The sequence below is a fragment of the Adiantum capillus-veneris genome, chromosome 13, assembly GCF_014529385.1.
Source record: "Adiantum capillus-veneris isolate H3 chromosome 13, ASM1452938v2, whole genome shotgun sequence".
NCBI lineage: Eukaryota > Viridiplantae > Streptophyta > Polypodiopsida > Polypodiales > Pteridaceae > Adiantum > Adiantum capillus-veneris.
In genome coordinates this window covers 49,908,065-49,929,717 of record NC_140943.1, presented here as the reverse complement: position 1 = coordinate 49,929,717, position 21,653 = coordinate 49,908,065, and the positions used below count along the sequence as shown (strand labels likewise).

Below are 21,653 nucleotides of genomic sequence, written 5' to 3'. Positions count from 1 at the left end.
ACATCGTTGAATCCATCACATGTACTGTTTGTTGCAAGCATTTTACTATCTGAAATGTAGTGGAGCTGTCAAGACCATGAAGAGAGCTTTTGCGGGTCCGACAAGCATTTCACCTACAAGCAGGAAAAATTTGGTGAGAATCTGGAATGGATGTCCTCTAAACAGCAACCTTGCTTGTTTTCGGCTTAGTTCACATTGACCAATCCAGAATCCCATAATATATATCTTTGTTTTGTACTGTTGTTAGGTTATTTTGTTACTCTGACTTTGTATCAGATCCACCACCTTGTAACTTTCTGGTCTCATAGGTCACTATGGCCTTTTGAAGACGTTAATATAACATTTCATTTCATTTTCATTTCTCAAGCATGAACAGCAAAGCAACAAAGAGGATTACGAAGAGCTATGAAGTCATACGTACAGCATATCCAGAACATATAACCCATGGTTTCTTGAATGCTGGCCTTTCTCGTAAAGAGTCCACAATGCTATTACCTGTGGTCAGACGCTTCTTTTGGCCTCCCGAAATCCCTCGCTTCATTTGGTCGCCAACCATTGTGTCGGCACAGATGTCGAGGCTCAGAATCTGTCAACACAGTCATATTTGGGATTATGCTTTGTGCCTTGCATCCACATATTACTTTCTCTTATCTGGCAGTTTTTGCTAGAGTCGGGAACTATGTTATCGCAATAAGAAGGTTGCGCTATGGTTTCCTTACCTTCAACACATAATCTGTAATAATGCTTTCTTCTTGCCCTGCAATTGAAGTTGCCTAGAACAACGCAACAATTAGTACATCTGTCAATTGCCTCACCAAACAAAGCTCTGCTATTGAGCAGCGAGCCCGCTGAATTACCTTCATGAACACATCGATGTCAGTGTCAGGTTTTATTCCAGCTCTCTTCTCTCTTCGCAAAAGCTCCACAAGCATGTCTGATTAAAAGCAACCAGAAAGTTGCTAACAAGATATCATTCCCCTTTGACCTCGGATAGAAAACTCTGGTATCTCGAGTGCAAATTACCATATCTTGTGCCGACACCTCGACACCGACCGCTAAAGTTCAGCGTCTCGCGCATAGTCATCATCCCATATTGTGTATCATGCTGGCTAATGTAGGCTGATGTCCTCTGCGGAACGAATTGTGTCATTTTGTGTCCATTGGATGTGATATTGCCGGAGACCTGGCGATAAGAGAAGTTGTTAGTTTGCTTCTCAAATGTAGAAAACTGTAAAATGACAAGGCCCAAAACTGCTCCTGCTTTAAAGTCGCATAAGCATGGGAGATACAATTGCCTACAGTTGTGGTACCCTAAGATCAGGAGACAGCTTCCCTGCAAGAGCTTGCAACAAAGTTGTCTTTCCAGAGCTTGGAGGTCCAAGAAGCAAAGTTAATCTGCATATTATACAAGTGAGAGCTTGTGTGGGTTATGCTATGCTTCGGAAACCGTGTTCTCTTTAAGGGACAAACCTGGAGGGCCTGATGATGCCACTCACATCCTTTAGTATTGGCAATACTTGTCAGTTGGGCCGCAAGAGAAAGCTGAAAAGCCCCTGTGCAGAACAATTGCAAGATTGATGATCCGAAAATGTTGTGCAGCGTCGACATATGAGACAAATTAATTGCACATGGCATGGATGCAAGCATAATTTTTACACTGCAACAGTGCAGTAATGTCGCATTGTTCATAGATAGTGATTGGCATCCAATTTCGACTCATGATGATCATCAATATCTATGTTCCATGATACACAGCTAAATTGAGTTTATAATATCACATTTGAGGTTGTCTCATTGCCCAATTTGCCCTTGTTAAACTCTCTCTCTCTCTCTCTCTCTCTCTCTCTCTCTCTCTCTCTCTCTCTCGCTCTCGTGATTTAGCTATCCCACAAGCCGCCCATTTTTTGCTTAGTTTTTTGCTTGGTTCACATCGATCAACTTAGGACCCCATAGTATATATCTTTGTTTTGTACTGTTGTTAGGTTATTTTGTTACTCTGACTTTGTATCAGATCCACCACTTTGTAACTTTCGGGTCTCATAGGTCATTATGGCCTTTTGAAGACGTTAATATAACATTTCATTTCATTTCTCTCTCTCTCTCTCTCTCTCTCTCTCTCTCTCTCTCTCTCTCTCTCTCTCTCTCTCTCTCTCTCTCGCATAGCTTGCTAGTCCCCGCTAGTCATAGAAGCACTTACAAGCTCCCCAATATTCGCAATATCCGAGATCTCCCCAAAGATAGATATGCTCGCCTAGCTCTAGAGTCTCCTCAACAGCTTGCCTCACAGGGAGACACATCATGTTGGTATGCAAAGATGACATCCTGGTTTCAGCTACATGGTTTTAATATGAATAGACTACCCCCCTTCCAATACTCGTTGGATGCACCCTCCTTGTCCCTCACACGGACCGAGATTACCCGCCTCATCAAACAAGATTTGATTCAACTAGAGAGCAGGAAGACATGGACAGAGCCGAACGAGAGCTTGGCACAAAGATGGCTTCCTCCAGAGAGCATCTTCTCCAGCTCAGAGAGGATGGATATATGATCAGACCTCCCTATATGGACACTCATTTATCCCATGGGATACGATGTGCTATTGGTCAAATGCGCACATCATCGCACCAGCCAGAGATTGATACTGGTAGATTTAGGAGAGCACCAGAGGCCATGATTTGTGTTGTGTCATATTCTCTCTCTCTCTCTCTCTCTCTCTCTCTCTCTCTCTCTCTCTCTCTCTCTCTCTCTCTCTCTCTCTCTGTGTGTGTGTGTGTGTGTGTGTGTGTGTGTGTGTGTGTCAGTGCTTGAACATGATAAATGGGGAGGAGAATTCTCACCTCTATCAAATTGAATGTAAAGTTGATAAGAGTTGGCAAGCAAAGCTCTACATCCAACTGGGACGTCTGCTTCAACATTCAAATGCTCGAAACGAACTTCGATCTTCGGCAGATCAATGCCAACACTGAAGGTAACAAACACTGCATACTTTTAGTGGTCATACGCAAACTGAGCATACTCTACACACCTGAAAGCATGTATAATTTCCACATCGTGCACACGGGCGTGCGCGCGCACACACACACACACACACACACACACACAAAGAGCACTCTTACTTGTCGATTCTCTCATGCAGCTTGCGAAGAAAGTGCTCATTATCCTTCTCAATATCAAGCATAACTTTTTCTAGCAACTGTTGCCTTTCTGTGTATCCAAGCTTTGCAATGTCGACCTCTTCATGGATGATTGCACCAGTAGGGTCAATGTGGTGGAGAAAGCCTTTTCGCAGCCGATTGTACATAGGAAGCTTCTCAAGGGCAGCCCACCTTGATCGAAGGGCCTCATCATCGTGATCGGCAGCGCAGGAGAAGGAAGGGTTGGCAGGAGCTGCAGTAGGGGAAGAGGCAGCAATGCCATTGTCTATGGAGGAGGAGGCCATGGAGAGGGTGGCTTTCCAGCGTGGGCTCTTTGTGCAGAGGACTCTACTTGTTGAAAATTGGAGCTTGTGGGAGGAGTGAAGGGCTGCTGAAACCGTCAGTGTCTGGACCAGGCACTCTAGCTCAAAACGGCAAAACGACTGTCCTACCGAGAGAGAAATGAAATGTTATATTAACGTCTTCAAAAGGCCAAAGTGACCTATGAGACCAGAAAGTTACAATGTGGTGGATCTGATACAAAGTGAGAGAGAGAGAGAGAGAGAAAAGGAACTCCAAGTTTCAACTCTCTCTCTGTCACCTTGACTCTTGAGTCAGTGAACTGTGAGACTAAGAGGGGGTTCAGACTGCCGCCAGGAACATGCAAGTTCGTCATGGCACGATCTGGTCGGAGCAATACAAAAGCGTCGCATGTCCGGACCTACCCATCAACGGGCGGCCTCATACCCCCTGAACAAAATGGTTTCCGCCCACTTTTCGGCACCGGACGCGTAGAGGCTTTGACTTGTAGACACCTCACACAAGACGTCAAATGGCCTAGCCACGAGGTTACATCCAACTTGTTGTGTGCAAAAGGAAAGGTTGCAGTCGCGCGCTCTTGTGCACAGTCTGAACCTGCCCTAAGGAGTCCAATGTTCACAAAAAAACTGGCCTTTATTGTAATTTTAAAGGACAAAAGCTGAAAATTATCGGCTACTTTTGAGAATCAACTAAATTTGGAGGGTTTTAGTGTAAAAACCAATAAAACCCCTAAAATTTTCACTAAAAATTGGCATATTTTTTATGCTCTCCTTTCTTCCATTGGTTGCCAAAAAAAGTTTTTGGTGAACACTCGGTGAGGTTAGCCCTGCATTGTAAACCATGAGGTGGTGTTTTTATATATTTATATATTTGTTTATATGCACCCTTCCAATGTTCGAAAAAAAACCCTAGATTTAGTGTAATCCCATCACCAAATTTTGAGATTAACCTCTAAATTTTAAATTTGAAGGTAAAAAAAACCTACAAAAGCTAGAGAATATTAGTGTACTTTAGTTCTATAAAACCCTCAAATTTAGTCAATTCACCTCTAAATTTTCTCATAAGTAGGTTCGTCAAGTTTTTGGGAAAAAGTTTTTTTCGAGCCCTGCACCCTTCATCTATTTTTATATAGGGGTTAACCCCTGCTGCGAGCGTCAACCTTGATTTTCTCTACCCCCACCATCTCTCAACAACTCTACCAAAAGAGGCGGAGTTACACAAACCCCTGCCACCTGCTGCAATTTCATCTGCAACAAGAAGGCAAACAAGCTGCCATCATCTCTACCCCCGCCTTCCTATGTCCGAAACACCTCCATGCAATCCTAAGTTTGTTTGTACATTGACAAGGCATGTAGAGTACAAGGTGCTCTCAACACAAAGGGGAGTAACAGAAGTTTTGAAAGGATTTGATTGATTCCATGGGTCTCTCACACTCTCACATGCAAGCCGTGAGACTAAGTGACACCCATATTAAATGCGGGGTGGAGTAATGGGATCAACGGTCGGGGTTGCATGGCGGGATCTTGAGGTGCACTAAACTTGGCGAGCGGGAAAAACGAGGAGTGTCGTCAAAAAGGTGAGGTGTATCAAACATGACCAACGGAAAAAATGAGCCTACGGTGGGGCAATTTGAACCCGAGACCTGGTCGTCCGTGTTTAGGGACACATAGACTGACCACCTCACCCGCGCATGCATTGTGTACCCACAACCGTTTTTACAACGTTATATTATAAGTTAACATGCATTTTCCAGGTTGTCCAAGTTTAGTGTCCGTCTAAGTTTAGTTTTTGATTTGACTGTTGCACTTTCGCGCGTGAGCTTGTCCGCCTTTGATCCCATTCCCCCCCCCCCCCCCCCCCCCCCGCCCCCCCTCCCTCTTTAAATATGGGTGTTACTTAGTCCTGAGGACATGCAAGTGAAGATGGGGTAGCCTCTGCATTTTCCAATTGAACCTCTTTGAGCTTCCAACACAAAGGGGGGATTTGATTGATTTGATGGGTCTCTCACACTCTCACATGCAAGTGAAGATGGGGTAACCTCTGCATTTTCCAATTGAACCTCTTTGAGCTATAGTTATTTGAAAGAGGGAGGTAACTCAGAACAATTAGCCCCTCCTATCATGTTGTGATTAATGCAAGCTCTTATGAGCATTTTAACGAGGTGAGGAGGCACGAAGGCATGCTAAGTTAAGGGGAGATGAGGGAGTGTAAGTTTAAATACATACCTACAATCACATGAATTTTTTTTTATTTTTTTTTTATTTTTTTTTCGACACACCATAGAGCCCACAGGGGGAGGTGCTTATCCCTTCCAAATATTAGCCATGTTACATGGTCGGGCAAGGGCCGCGTACCATCGAGCAAGAGCCACGCGTAGGCATCATCATGGCCACCTAATTGATGCACCACATGCTGGGAACGGCGGAGAGAACTCGTAGCAACCAGCTAGGAACCTCCTCCTCGGGTGACCCACCCCAGGAGGAGGATGCACTCGAGTGTCCAAGGGCAAGAGCCCTAGCAACGTGAACACCAGGTGAGCACAAGGTGTCCCTCTAGAGTGTGACCCAACGGGGGATTTGAACCCACAACCCATAGGTTGAGAGGCCAAAGCTTTACCGTTAGACCAACTCTTTGGGGACAATCACATGAAATTTTTATTATGTTTTAATACGAAATTGTATTATCTATTATACATATATAATAACAAATGGTTTGTATATTACGAAAAGTCCCACTTAAATATTAAGAAAGTTGAACATTGCACATCTACATTTTGAAACAAAATAAAATGAAGAAGTCAAATTAAACAAAAAAAAGTGTTATTTCATTTAAAAGTAAATTTAATAAATATAAAATTAATAAAACAAATCAGTATAAAAATCTTCATCAAGTGCTTAAATCAAAGGACCTTTTATCAATACTTTACATCATGGTATCAAACATTTTTTGGCCTACCCCAAAGGGGAAAGGCCATAGCAATGACTCCCCTTTTTGCTAATGAAAAAGGAGAGTTAATTTTTTATTTTCCTAATTTTTTTAGTGGCAGATGGGGTAGTGGGTATTCATTGTTTGTAGGAAATGATGAAACGTTTCGTGCTCTCAAGAAAATGATGGAACGAAGAGGTTGAGGGAGGAAATGGATAGAGAGAGAGTACTTAACGTAGGATATCTTAGAGAGAGAGAGGCTTTACCAAGTTAGTGCTCGTTTCTAGAAGTTTCATGTGTGTGTGTGTCGTGCGCATCTCTCTCTCTCTCTCTCTCTCTCTCTCTCTCTCTCTCTCTCTCATGCTCTCTTGCGTGCACACAACCGTTCAGGGGGGTATTGGGGAGCATGACATCGTAGCAGCAGAGCAGGTGGAGCAGTAGTGAGGAGGCTAGGGGCTACGGAGGGCATGGAGGTGCGACAACAGCTGGAGCGGCATGAGAAGGAAGAGAACAAGCTCTCTCTCCTGCTTCGAGCAATGAGGGTGAGGGTGGTCTCAAGAGGAGGAGGCCGACGGATGAAGGGGCGACAACAACAGGAGAGTGAAACCATGAGCAATAATCTGTGTGTGTGTGTGTGTGTGTGGGGCGCAGTAAAGAGGAAAGGGGGGTCAGTAGTAGCGCACGCCACATTAGAGAAGAAAGGGGGTTTTTAAGCATCTCGAGCCTCCGGTTTATTTGCCGCTCCCATCAAACTGTAGAAATATGATGCTTGCATGTCTTTGCACGAGGTCATGGAGGACTATGGTATGGCAAGGAGATAAGGTAGAGCTACGAGAATACAAAGCTGGGAGTGATGGAGCATCACGCAAAGGGGATATCAAGAGCAAGATAAAATGGACATTAATAAGCTGAGTGGCATGAAGGTGATATGTTGGTATGGAGCCCAGAGATAAGAAACATCACGTGTGGTTTAGGAGTTTCTCAAGAGAAAGACATCATGGGCAATATATGTAGCATGTGCTTGGTCTAACCTTGTGTTCTATGATGTGTTGAGCGTGCCATGCAATGGAAGATAACTCTTTGTTTCTTTGATTAGGCATGCAACATGTTGGTCATCAAGAGAGATAAGAGCTGAGTGCTTGATGTTTATCAAGAAGGGCTTTCCCATTTGTGAGTTCACCATAGGGCCTGAGTAGGTGAAATGCTTGTAAGGCTTGTAGTTGTGCAGGCATCTCACCCATTAATTTTGCATCTTGGGCTCAAGGGTTGTATTAGAAAGTGAGTGTGCATGAGTTTACCAAGGGCACGGGCACCAATAATGATATAGATGTTGTATACACACACATAATGTGTGGGAGGAGACAATTGCAACCATCAGATATGGAACTGTTCACTCCTTTTCAAAGTGTCTGTAGCAAATGATTTACCCAACATATCGTTCAGTTCAAAATGACGATGCACATTCATTTCTCTTGAAAGCGTTTTAAATTTTCATTTTTTGTCTATGGCCAAATTACCAAATGATTGAAGTTTTGTGTTTCTATTCCTAAGTCATCGATTCTTTTAGTCACAAGGGTACTTTTTTCTCTATATAACACAATTTATCACATCTTCCTCTAATGGTAGGCCTCGTCATTTAATCACTTTTTCTCCACTTGTTTTTCCCTTGTGACTATACTTTTTATTCAATGCAACTTTAGAAAACGAAGGACACTTGTCAAGCAAGAAAAATTGAGAGATCTTCACCCATAGTTCGCTAAGGCCTTTAACATGCCCAAAAAAAAAAAAAAAAAAGAGGTATCTCCTCCTAATGTAAGCCCCCTCCAAGATAGAGCAAGGTGAAAATTCACTATGGCCTACATAAAGCAATTGAGAAGAATTACATACTAAGAAGCTTCTTTGTGAAAGAGAAAATAAAAAGTGACACTAGTATTTTAAAACATATGATATCATAATAAAATAATATATTTTTTGAAACAAAATATAATAATAAATTATTTAAATTATGACATATTTTAAAACCATAAAAAATAATGTTTGACACAATACTCAATTCCCTTCTTTAACACCCTTTCACAAGGATCTAAAAATAATAATTAATTTTTTTTATTATCATTAGCTTGCTATGTGACACAAATCTGCAAGCTTTATCCAACAATTCATAGATGCACTAAAAATCCAACCCTTTACTAAAGACTATTTATGTAGTTCAAAAAGGCAAGCCATGCTGAGTACAGGATGGAAAAACCCAAACAATTGTGTTTCCCACAAAAAGCAATGCAACAAACCTTTACCCTTGGCTTTTGCCACACTTAAAGTGTGGAGTACACGATTGAAAAAGGCAAACAATTGTGCTTCCCACAAAAAGCAATGCAACAAACCATTACCCTTGGCTTTTGCCACACTTAAGTGTCTTCCTTCGAGAAAAAGGACGACACAAGCACCGAGATTTTTAATAGGAAAGAGAATAACAATAACTTTTGAGCATTGTGCATGTGATGGAGTCACCAAAGACTTAGTATGGCTATGCCCTTTGGGTAAGAAGCCAAAAAGGCTAGTAAACTCAATATATAGGCTCTTTCCTTTTGGCCAAAGACTATGTAGTATGTATGGCCATGCCCTTTGGGTAACATGCCAAAATGGCTAGTAAACTAGGGCCAAAAAAACAAAAAAAAAAGCTCAAGGGCTCTTCCCTTTTGGCACCTCTAGAGCCAATTCACATGAGTCTTTGTTATGCATATATTCGCAATTGGTTGCGAATAATTCTTGTTTTCATGAAGACTTGTAAGGAATTTGGTATGCATAAATTGGGCACTTGTTGCGAGTCTTCGCTTCTATCTTGGAAGGTGGGTCAATTCACAATTGTCGAAGACAACAAGCATGCAACATGAAAGATGATAGTGTTAGTCAAGGCTTGGGGTGTTTTCTCCTTTTCAAGTCATCCATTGAGCTTGGCATTACTGCCCATTGGGTTCTTTTTGTCATCTAATTTACTTGCCCTCACCACCTCGTTGTTGCACACTTCTCTTTCCATGTGAACTGATACAGCCTTGGTTTTTTGATTGCCAACATGTTGGCAACCCATCCCATACGTGAAGTGGCTCTTAGGACATGCTAGAAAAGAAAGGCCATTCCATGGGCTTGTAGAATTAGAATTTGTATCAAGGGTTGTTTTGTTGACTAGCTCGCGCGTCCCGCCTACGCTAGGTCTCGCTCGCTCTTACCATTTATTTACTAACAATATGTAACTTGGCTTTAGAATCTTACTTTTGAAGTGTCTCAATCTCAAATATCTTGAAGGGAAAAGCATGCTAGACATAGCCAAGACTAACCCAAAAGTTGCTCTCTCTCTCTCTCTCTCTCTCTCTCTCTCATCACCTCTGTTTCAGCAAGCACTCACTGTATTCACTCTGTCTCATGCCCCTACCATCACGTGGGCTTAATTGCATCACCATGCCAATCCTTTGCTAGTCTCTTTAACATCACTCCATTCAATGCCAAGCCGCATCATCACCATCAATGCTAGATGTTGAGGCCATGCAATATTGATTCATGGAAACATCTTGGCCAAAATGAAGTCTCTCTCTCTCTCTCTCTCTCTCTCTCTCTCTCTCTCTCTCTCTCTCTCTCTCTCTCAATTGCTTCTTGCTACTTAAGCGTACCGCTTGTCATTGTCGCTCCCTTCTTTCTACCATCCTACCTCCTTGCATCCTCACCTTGTTGGACATGGGTGTTGAACACATGCTACTGATGGTCTTTCTCTGTTTAAAGATGGAGGCGGTGCTCGCTTCTCCAAGCCTCTTCAAATCCCTTCAGTAATGCCTCTTGTCTGCCCCTCTTTTTGCCTTGCTGGATGTGGGAAATGCATGTTGGAATTAGGGTTGCAGGAAAACACACACAGCTTGGGGAAGACGAAGGAAGCACAAGGCACACAACAGAGAGTGTATTACTTAGTGTACAAAGAAAAGATAGGTAACCCTAGAGTGTGGGTGTATATACAATGCACGGGGGAAAAACCTCCTAGTGAGGGAAAAAAATGCCTCGGTGGTCCCGAGTGTGTTTACACACATCACTACCACATGTATATGGTAACAAATCCCCCTTGGTAGTGATCCGGTGAATGAGAGCTAGCACATAGAGTATAGGTGTCATAAAATCTAATATCTAACCAACCCAAATGATTTTCTCATATTAAACTGATCATTTAATGTGGGAGAATAAACAAGAACAAGGGTTAGAATATAGACATGTGCTTACAAATCAATCTCAACACGAGGCCAATGGTAAAGGGACCCAAATGAGAGACGGTCTGTCAAAGAGCAAGGCTAGCCAATGGAGCTTAAAGACCTTAGGTTTAGCTTCATTGACGACCTCCAAAGGTTAGTGTTAAAAGTCCTTTGACCTTAGGTAAGCTAGGGTTGTGCAAGCTTGAGGTGCTTGCTGACTAAGGTTCTTGAGGTGCTTGTTGTGCTTGCTGATTAAGATGCTTGAGGTGCTAGTCGTGCTTGCCGACTAGGGAGATTGAGGTGCTTGTGGGAACACTGCCTAAGCTTGCGGTGCTTTGTCGTGCTTGCTGATTAAGGTGCTTGTGTTCCAAAAGTCAACAACATCCCTACAAGAGAGGGGGCAAGCCCTAAAGCTAGGGGAATGAGAGAGAACACACACGCACACACACGCGCACACACACACACACACACACACACACACACACACACACAAGGCCAGTCCAAGCCTCAAGAGACAGCAAGGACACATGTCAAGCCCCTACCCATGTTGCTCTCATGGTGTGCCTAAATCATATTAATTAGCCTCCCAAGGGGTCCAATGATAAATGAGTTAATTTAATTAATTGTTTTGCATTTATCAAGTCCTCTCTCTCAAAGAGGAAAGGGGGACACTTGTCCCAAGGCTACCCTTGTTGCTTTGAGATACCTCTTGCATGTGATTGGCTAGGCTTGTAGGGGTCCAATGAGCTTCGAGCATGAGCTACAAGGGGGGGTCGACCAAAGCAAGAAGGGGGGCTTCTTGGGGGGTATACTCTCCCACACACACTCACACACACTATCAATGTGGGAAGTGCAAAGTGCAAGAGCTCCATCTCCTTCTCCAAGCTAGTAGAGAAGTTGGGAGCCTACACCAACACTCTTGGCTATGGAATGCAAATCCAACCAAGAGCCATGCTTCAATGCTTAAGCTTTCCATCTTCTCCATCTTCATTACTATGCTATTATGTATGCTAGCAAGAAGAGTGATGATAAGTGAGGAACTATTTATTTCTCCTATGGAATGTTTCTTCTTTCTCTTCGCTACCCTCATTTCGCGCTAGCTCTCTCCACCTTCAAAGGCGTTTGAGGCCTTGGGATAGTTAATGCTTTTTGCCCAAGAGGAAATGATCAACCCATATTCCTCTTCCTCGTCACTCCGAAAGGGAAGACGGGAAACAAAGGAAAATTTAGCTGCAATTGTAGCTCAACAAGTCATTCTAAGTATCCGATAATTTCTGGCCACCGAAATTGCTCCTGATACATCGTGCTGAAAATGGTCTAGAAAACAGATTTGACCAGCACCGAGGTACTTTGTCATGACACATACTTGAAATAGGGGCGCCAGTGCCAGTCCAGAGACTCATATTCTCCACATGTGGAATATGTCTCATGTAAGAATGTTTGAAAAAAGAACATCCTTCAAGTACAAAATGTACTTGTGCGTGGAGGTAACTGCAAACACTCTACGACGGGAGTGAGAGGGACCCTCATTAGCTTTGCTCCACACTGGCTAAACTGAACTCCTTGAGCTCCTAGACCATGTTGTATCCCATGTGACAACATGTGCCAAGTAAAACCCTACAAATGGGTCTGTAATTGCATAATGCAGAAACTTAATTTGGACACTACAACCCAAATGTCTTGGCTCCTCGTACATGACCTTGCTATTTCTCTTAAGAGCAAAAATGGAGGATAACATAATTTGCACATCCTGCCCAAATTTCCCGCTTGCAAAGGCCTAGGAACACTAATTGAAAATTAGTGAAATGCAAGTAGTATTGCACATGTAACCTTGGGTGTTGCCTTTGCAATCCAGACCCCTTGGTTAAAATTAACATTGTGAAACCCCTTGTTTAAACTTTACAGGAAAAGTGCTTAACTAGCATCTGGCCCTTGGCCTATGTCCGTGACCCCCCTTGGGTTGGCCTGTGGCAGTACATTGCGTTGGAAGTGGAAACTTTTCCACTACCCTTTGGCAATCTGTGGACTTCTTTCCTTGAAAATGCAAGTGTGAAAATTCCAAGAATTGATAATCACGAATGGATCTTACCCCGAAACTGGACTCATATAGACACTTGTAGTTCTAGAGATAATATAGCAGATCCAATGAAGTTGGAATCATATTCACAATTAGATCTTTTCTGAACCCAAAAATCCAAAAATCCATAATCTTGGGGTTTTGTGAACAGTCATGTTGTCTGAAATGCTGGAGTCATCTATACACCTTGGTAGAGGCCCTTAAGAGTTTAAGATGTTCAAAAACTCAACTTGATTTTCACACTCAAAATGTGTAGTGCTAAAATAATGCCCAAAAAATCACTAATGGCAAGACTCTTGCTTGTCCACTATAATCGATGGGTACTTAACCGGATAGAAGTGTTCAATCTTGAAATCACTCACTGATGGCCATGCCAACGCTCTTAGACATGTCAAAATAGGTGGTAATAGATGGCTCTTAGCCCTTCCTATTGGCTCGTCAACTCTCAACGACCTTGTTCTATCAATGAAGTAATCTACCACACCATGGTTGCTTCGTGCATCAATTTCCAACAAGGGGCTAGACGAAATGTCAAGGCCATGGAAAACAAAGACAAAAGTGATGCAAAGGGAAAAACCAATGCCCAAAATTCTTCCTAAGGCAATTCCAGCAACAACAACAACAACAATTGTTCCAAGGAGAAGGAAGTTTACAAAGGTAAAAACAAAGTCTCTCATGAAGAGCTTGAAGCTTTTTGCAAGGACCAGAAATGTTTTAAGTGTGGGGAGCAAGGACATGGTTATTGTCCTTGCCCCAAGAGAAATGCCCACAATGACAATCCTAGAGCTTCCACCATCAGAGCCCCAAAAGAGGGTGCTCATTGCAAAGGATCATCTCTCTCCTATGCTTGGAGAAAGGTAAGGGAGCATGATGCCTTCATCTTGTTTGACCCTGGCTCTACTCACAACTGCATATCAATGGAGTTGGCCACCAAGTTGGGCATTCAAGTTTTCAAGATGGGAGATATTGTAACAGCTGCCACAACTTTCAAGGGACAGCAAGCCTCCGTTACTCCCTTGATTGGGTAGTTGAGGCTTCTTGTCCAAAGCTATGTCAACAAAGAAGACTTTCATCTCTCCCCTCCAATATGAGGATGCTATCCTAGGGGCACCATGGTTCAACCGCATGGTTGCCAACATGAAGTTCCCTGAAAGGAGAATCTACTTCACCTATAAGGAAAAGAACATGTATATAGATGCTAGTGAGTTTGGCCGTACTATACCTCTTGTAAATCCTCCTGCTTTTGATAAATCAATGAAGAGCTCACTTTCTGCGTACATGATTTTTACCAAAGAGTCTCTAAAAGGTCCTAAATTTTCATCAAATGTAAATGATAGGAATCAAGAAGAGATAGAATTGTCTAATCTTCTAAAAGGATTCCAAGATGTGTTCATCGATGATATCCCTATGGACTTACCTCCAAAACGAGGGGATGATGACCATTGCATTGAGCTCCTACCAGGACGCTCACTGCCTAACAAGCCTCCTTATTGAGTTTTCCAAGCTTAACAAGAGGATATCATGAGGAAAGTACAAGAATTGGTAGGCAAAGGGATGGTGAGGCCTAGCTCCTCTCCCTTTTGTTCTCCACTCCTTTGAGTGCAAAAGAAAGATGGTACATACCGTATGTGTGTGGACTATCGAGCACTAAATCATATTACTATCAAAAATAGATTTTTTGTGCCTCGGCTAGAAGATCTGTTTGATAATCTACAAGGATCTACCTACTTTTGTAGGATTGGCCTTAAAAGTGGCTATCATCAAATAAGGATAGTGGATGAAGATATCTTAAAGACCGCATTTCGTACAACGTTTGGTCTTTATGAATATCTAGTCATGCCTTTTGGCTTGACCAAGGCACCAGCCACATTCAATCATTTGATTGAGAAAATATTTAGACCCTACCACAAGTTCACTATAGTGTTCTTTGATGATATCATCATCTACTCCAAGTCCTTGGAGGAACACAAGCAACACCTTCACGTGATTTTTCAAGCATTGAGGGAGAACAAGCTTTTTCTCACTCAAAAGAAAAGCGAATTTTTCCTTCAAGAGATTCAATACTTACTTAGGTCATATTATCTCTCAAGATGGTATCTGTATGGATCCATCAAAGTTAGATGTAATAAAAGTATGGTATAATTCAAGGAATCTACATGAGCTAAGAAGCTTTATTGATATGTGTGCATACTATAGGCACTTCATAGCAAAATTCTCTCAAATAGCAGGACCATTACATGACTTAACAAAGAAGAAAATTAAGTATTCATGGACTGCTAAGGAGAAAAATGCTTTTGACAAGCTCAAAGAGAAGCTTACCTCCCAACCAGTCCTCATGCTTGCGGATCTCTCAAAGCCATTTGAGGTCCAATGTGATGCTTGTAGTGATTGCCTTGGAGTAGTCTTGCTTCAAGAAGGGCATGTCATACCATATAAGAACCGAAGTCTCAATACGGATGAAGGAGTCTTGGGCATTTATGAGAAAGAGCTTTTAGTTGTTCTACATGTCATAGACACATGGAAGCACTATTTATTGGGGACTCCATTCATTTTACGAACAAACCACCAAAGTCTCAAGTACTTCATGACACAAACCAAGCTTTCTGACAAACAAATAAGGTGGGCAAATTTTCTTTCGCAATTTTATTTTCATATTGCTCACGTTGCTGGTAAGCACACTCAAGTGGCCGATGCACTTTCACGACAACCAAAAGTTAATGCGGTGTCTATAGCAACTCACAATGATCTATCTTCTATGATAGATGAGTATGCTACTGACCTTGACTTTAGAAACATAATGTTAGCCCTTGCTTTGGGGAAGAAAGAGGAACCATTCACATTGCAGGTGTAATGTATCCAACATTTATCCATATAAGTCATTTGAGTTATTTTGCAAAGCAATTGAGATTCTCAATTTTGTGAGTCATCATGAGTTTATCAGAGCAATCGGATTGAAAATCAGGTTCAAAATCCATTTATTCTTTATGTGGAACAATAGATTTATGTGGGAACCTAATCTAGGTGTGAAGAAAAAGCTTAGAGATAGTATTTTTAGGAAAGAAAGAGAGGTGAGTCAAAATTAGGACACTTCTTTCTTTCTCTCTTTCAAAATAGAATGGGAACTTGTAAGTATAGAGATTTTTAAAATCGCGCATAGGATTCACGTACCAAAAAAATAAAAAAAAATAAAAAATAAAAAAATTTAGAGCCGCGATGACGCACGAGCTTTTTCCTTCTCCTATTCTTGAAACCTCTCAGTATTCTTAGCACCCCCTAAGGCCTATATAAAGGACCTTCCTCCTCTCACTTTGAACACACACATCTACAGAAGCGGAAGCTCTCTTGCAACGACGCGCCGGAGGAAACCTCTCTCCCTTAACCCCTCACTTTCAAGCCATCTCCATCTCCAATCTTCGACGTGCCTTCACCCGATTTGTGGACACACACTCTCTCTCTCTCTCTCCAACAACGCGCTTTTCTTTTCTCCATTCTGAAGCTATGGCTCCGAAGCGTGTAACACGAAGTTCTAAGGACGCCCATGCCGTTGCACCACCAAGGAAGGTGGGAAGAAGGTGTCAACTCCAAACGTAGCTTATGCGAAAGCATCAATCGAAGAAGAAGTCGAAGCCGTCCAACCTCTAGCACAGGAGTTAGCCGCACGCGCTCCAAATCCGGTAAGACAAATTTATAATTATACATTGCTATTCATGTTGACTTGGGAAGCTAAGCATAGGGAACCCCTTAAACCGTCCGAAAAACGTGATTCTATCACATGAGACAAGCATATGTTTTCATAGACTAGTGAAAGGACTGTTTGATAAATTGTTACTATTTGTTGGATTGTTATTGTTTAATCAATTGTTATTGTTTGATAAGCGGTTTCTGATTGATATGAAGAATTGGTTGATCATGTTTGATGAATCATTAATGAGATGAATTGCTGAAAGAATATATTTTGTTCTCGTGGGTAGCGAGATGATTCCGCGGATAGCGGAGATTAAGTTGAGGTTATCGGCTCTCTTTTGTTCCTCGCGGTTAGCGAGATGCCTTGCGGGTAGTGGGATGCCTCGCGGGTAGCGGGATGCCTGGCAGTTAGCAAGATGCCTCGTAGCTAGCGAGATGGGAAGGTTGCGCAATTCGCGGTTAACGAATAAATCCTTTGCAAAGGCTCTGTTGGTTAGACAGAGAAAGTCCGCGGGTTAGTGGCAAAACCATGAGAAATTGGAAAAGTTGTTTTTGTTGAATAATAGGGTTGCCTTCATTAGCATTATTTGAATTGTTTTGGTATTGTTTGAAGGGCTGTATTAAAGAACCTGTGTTTGGAATTAATTAAGGAACACTGTTTGTATATGTAAAACAGTGTGGAAAAAGTGTGTGTGTCAGTGGGGTGGAAAGTGGGGACTGGCTCAGGTTGCCAGTCAAGGATGGGTGGACTCGATTAGTCGAGTACTTTTCACTTTGTCTCAGTTAGTTAGAGATTTATCCCATGTCATATTTTGGATTTAAGGATGGCGGTTGTGCCTCTTAAACGCGGGGAAAAAGGCGTTGTTTTTGAATCCTTAATATGTGAAAGGGATTTTCTTCTCTTATAATGTAGGATCTAGATTCCATAGACCTTTAACTTCATCGACCTGGCTTGTGGCGTAGGGTCTTGCAACTACGAACACAATAGGTGGAAGTATTCTTCTCTTTCGTTGCTCATATCCTTGCTTCGCATTATCGGAGTAGGGAGTCGTCAACGGATTTAGAGGATAAAGAAGGCTATCTTCCAAGTCGCCCCGATCTTTTAGGACGGGGACCTTACAGTTGGTATCAGAGCCTAGGTTAAAAAGATTTAGTTGGCTACTTCAAGCTTCTTCATGTGTATGGTTTTCTATACCCATTACGAAACTCGCAAGGATATTACAATATGCCGGTTGATGTGTTATGGTTAAAACCTCTATTATGTTTGCTCTTCGAGAGATCTTTTGTAGACTCCTATATGACATTTTGACGACTTTATGATTAAAAGATTGAGTTTTTTTCTTTCTACAAAGACATTGTTTGACTGGTTAAGTCATGTAAGTGAATTTTTGTATAGATTGGATGACCCATGACTGGTTAAGTCATGTGATTGAGATAATCATGACTGGTTAAGTCATATGATTGAGTTTGACGGATTAGATAAGTCATGACTGGTTAAGTCATACGAATAAGTTTTGATGGACTGATTAAGTCAATATTGGTTAGGTCATGTGATTGGGTTTTAATGAATCGGATAAGTAAGGATTGATTAAGTCATACGATTGAGCTTTTAGTGGACTGGATAAGTCTAAGTTTCGAAATTACCCTATTGATTTGAGTTATTACAAACATTGATGTACACTCAGGAGAATCCTCAAATCACTTCTATGTTGGAAAACCCTCAAAACGATGCTCTCTATACGGAGATTCAGGAGAAGAAGTTGTTGCTCAAACAAATGCAACCACCTTCTGTTAAAGGAGAGGGTGATGATATTGAGAAAGAAGCAGAAGTATGGATTGAAGCTATGGATAATTACTTCTTTGCTGCAAGGACCACACCTGCAAACCAAGAGATGTTAGGGATGTTTCGCCTCTCAGGGGAAGCGAAATTATGGTGGAAACAACATTGTCGTGACATGGGAGTGTTGGAGAACTCTCAGAGTTGGTGGGAGATCAAATAAGCGGTGAAGGAAAGATTCTTACCTCCTGCCCATGAAGCGATAAAGATGAATGAGTTCTTTAGCTTGAAACAATACGGTTTATCTTTGGAAGAGTACTACTCAAAGTTTGTAAGGCTTAGACGTTACGCACCATCAATGACCATAGAGCAGCAGGTAGCTCTCTTTTGTCAAGGATTAAGAGAACCAATTAGCTCACGATTGGAAGCTTTGAAACCTACCACTGTACAAGATGCTTTACTACGAGTCAAATCTTTAATGAAGGAACAAGGGCTTGCAAAAATAATTGAACAGAATCAAAGTTTCAACGATAGACAACCACAAAGGGTTTATGCTGCTAATGCGACAGATTCTCGACGCTTAAATGTTCGATGCTTTGAATGTGGAGAGTTGGGACATTATCAAAACTCTTGCCCACGACTGAATAACGGAGCAGCCGTGGTAAGTGAAGCAGACTAAGAATATTACCCTTTTAGAGATAAGGATGGTCACTAGTAATTAAAGTAGAAGTATCCTTACTTTTGGGGAGATTGTAATGTACCCAACATTTATCCATATAAGTCATTTCAGTTATTTTGCAAAGCAATTGAAATTCTCAATTTTGTGAGTCATCATGAGTTTATCAGAGCAATCGGATTGAAAATCAAGTTCAAAATCCATTTATTCTTTATGTGGAACAATAGATTTATGTGGGAACCTAATCTAGGTGTGAAGAAAAAGCTTAGAGATAGTATTTTTAGGAAAGAAAGAGAGGTGAGTCAAAATTAGGACACTTCTTTCTTTCTCTCTTTCAAAATAGAATGGAAACTTGGGCCAATGGTAAAGGGGTCCAAATGAGAGATGGTATGTCAAAGAGCAAGGCTAGCCAATGGAGCTTAAAGACCTTAGGGTTAGCTTCATTGAAGACCTCCAAAGGTTAGTGTTAAAAGTCCTTTGACCTTCGGTAAGCTAGGGTTGTGCTTGAGATGGGAACCCGACCCAAGCTTGAGGTGCTTGTCGTGCTTGCTGACTAAGGTGCTTGAGGTGCTTGCTGACTAAGATGCTTCAGGTGCTTGTCGTGCTTGCTGACTAAGAGGCTTGAGGTGCTAGTCATGATTGCCGACTAGGGAGCTTGAGGTGCTTGTGGGAACACTATCCAAGCTTGAGGTGCTTTGTCATGCTTGCTGACTAAGGTGCTTGTGTTCCAAAAGTCAACAACATCCCCACAAGAGAGGGGGCGAGCCCTAAAGCTAGAGTAATGTCATAATAATCAATATCTAATTCTCCTAAATGATTTTGCTCATATTAAACTGATCATTTAATGTGGGGAAGGCCAGGGGAGAAAAAGCTAGAATATTGGTTAAGCTAGCAGACCGGCCACAGTAGGGATCCAAAGGAGGGAAAATAGGGATCCAAAGGGGGGGCCATCTGCAAAAGAGCCATGTGCAACAATGGGCTAAAAAGACCCTAAGGTTCGGCCCATTAAGACTTCCAAAATGCTAAGGTTCCAAAATTCAAAGGTTGTGTCCAAAGGTCAACCCTAGGGAAAATTGGATGCTTTGTGTGTGCCCTAAAAGTCTTTGCACATCCCTACATGGGAGGGGGCGAGCCCTAAAGGTAGGGGATGAGAGAGAAAGCCACACACACACACACACACACACACAGGCTCCCTTTACACAAAGGGAATGAGGGACACATGTCAGCTCCCTAGGCCAGATGCCCACAAGGTGTGCCCAATTTCTATTGGATGACCCTTGAAGTGGACCAATGAGAATTTAGCTAGAGTAAATCTAGTTTAATTAATTTAAAAACATTTAATAAAAGAAACCAATGAGAATTAAGTCTCCTAGAAGACTGTTGGGCAGTCTCCCAAGGGGTCCAATGAGCATTCAGGAGCCCCGTGGCTTGCCTGATTCCTATTGGCCAGGAGGCAAAGGGGTCCAATGAGAGTTTAGTTTAATTATTTAATTACCTAAAGCTCTCACAAAAGGGGAAAGGGGGACACATGTCAGAAGGCTATCACTTATGCTGTTTAATTGTAATTGGCTTGACTTGGGGAGGGCCAATGAGGCTTCAGTAAGAGCAATTAGCAAGAGGGCTCGCCCAAGAGAGAGAGGGGGCTGATTTTTGCAAGGCATTAACACACACACACACACACACACAAGCTCATGTGTGAAGAAAGAATACTCTATCTCCTCCCAAGCTTTAATGGAGAGCTCATCACCTACTCCAAGCTTGTGAGATAGAAGCCTACATCAACACTCTCTTGGCATGTGGATGCAAATCCAACCAAGAGCCAAGCTACAATGCATGCTCATCTTCTCTACCAAGCTAATTACTAAGCTAAGCTATGCTAATATGAGTGATTATGTGAGGAGATGTACATCTTTCTCGTAAGATACTCCTTCTTCCTCTCAATCTACTCTCATACCCTGCTAGCTCTCACGATTTTCGAAGGTGTGTGAGGTCTTGGGTCTGAGAACGGGGATAATTCAAGTTGTGTTTGATTAAGTGTTTTTCTTAGTGCATGAAGCTTCCATCTTCATTGCACTAGCTAGTCTTGAAGGAATACAAAGAATTGTATTGTACAATGTCTCTCTTGATGGGAGAAACCATAATACAAAGCCTTTTGGAGGGGGGACCGGCTCCATGCAAATCTGGTCCTCAACTGTTGTCAATAGCTTAATTTCTCTCTCTTTTGAAATTATTGTTGATGCTATCTAACAAGGTGTTATGCTTTTTGTTGCTCTCTCCACCCAAGCACTCTTGTAATTCTCATTAGGAATCTATTCTAATGAAATGCCCACTATGTTCATGCTAATTTCCGCTACACATAAGTTATTAGGCCATTAAATGTTACACGGAATGAGAGAGAACACACACACACACACACACACACACACACACACACACACACACACACACACACAAGGTAAACCCAAGCCTCAAGAGGCAGCAAGGACACATGTCAAGCCCCTACCCATGTTGCCCTCATCGTGTTCCTAAAGCATATTGGTTGGCTTCCCAAGGGGTCCAATGATAAATTAGTTAATTTAATTAATTGTTTTGCATTTATCAAGTCTTGTCTATCAAAGGGGAAAGGGGGACACTTGTCCCAAGGCTACCCTTGTTGCTTGATATGCCTCTTGCATGTGATTGGCTAGGCCTGGAGGGGTCCAATGAGCTTCAAACATGAGCTACACGGGGGGGTTGACCAAAGCAAGAAGGGGGGCTTCTTGGGGGGTATACTCTCCCACACACATTCACACACACTGTCATTGTGGGAAGTGCAAAGTGCAATAGCTCCATC

The 21,653-nt window shown here is 42.2% G+C and overlaps 1 protein-coding gene across 1 annotated transcript; it reads right to left on the bottom strand.

Moving 5' to 3' along the window:
* Nucleotides 1–32: 32 nt before the first annotated feature.
* Nucleotides 33–3,584, bottom strand: LOC147443962 (pleiotropic drug resistance protein 2-like). The gene is made up of 9 exons (XM_086526749.1): nt 3,117–3,584; nt 2,838–2,962; nt 1,471–1,516; nt 1,311–1,395; nt 1,024–1,183; nt 858–934; nt 720–773; nt 496–586; nt 33–113 (listed from the first exon to the last, which is right to left on the bottom strand). Exons 1-9 carry the CDS (start codon nt 3,437–3,439, stop codon nt 46–48), a joined length of 1,029 nt encoding a protein of 342 aa, XP_086382875.1. The 5' UTR covers nt 3,440–3,584; the 3' UTR covers nt 33–45.
* Between the last annotated feature and the right edge of the window lie 18,069 nt (nt 3,585–21,653).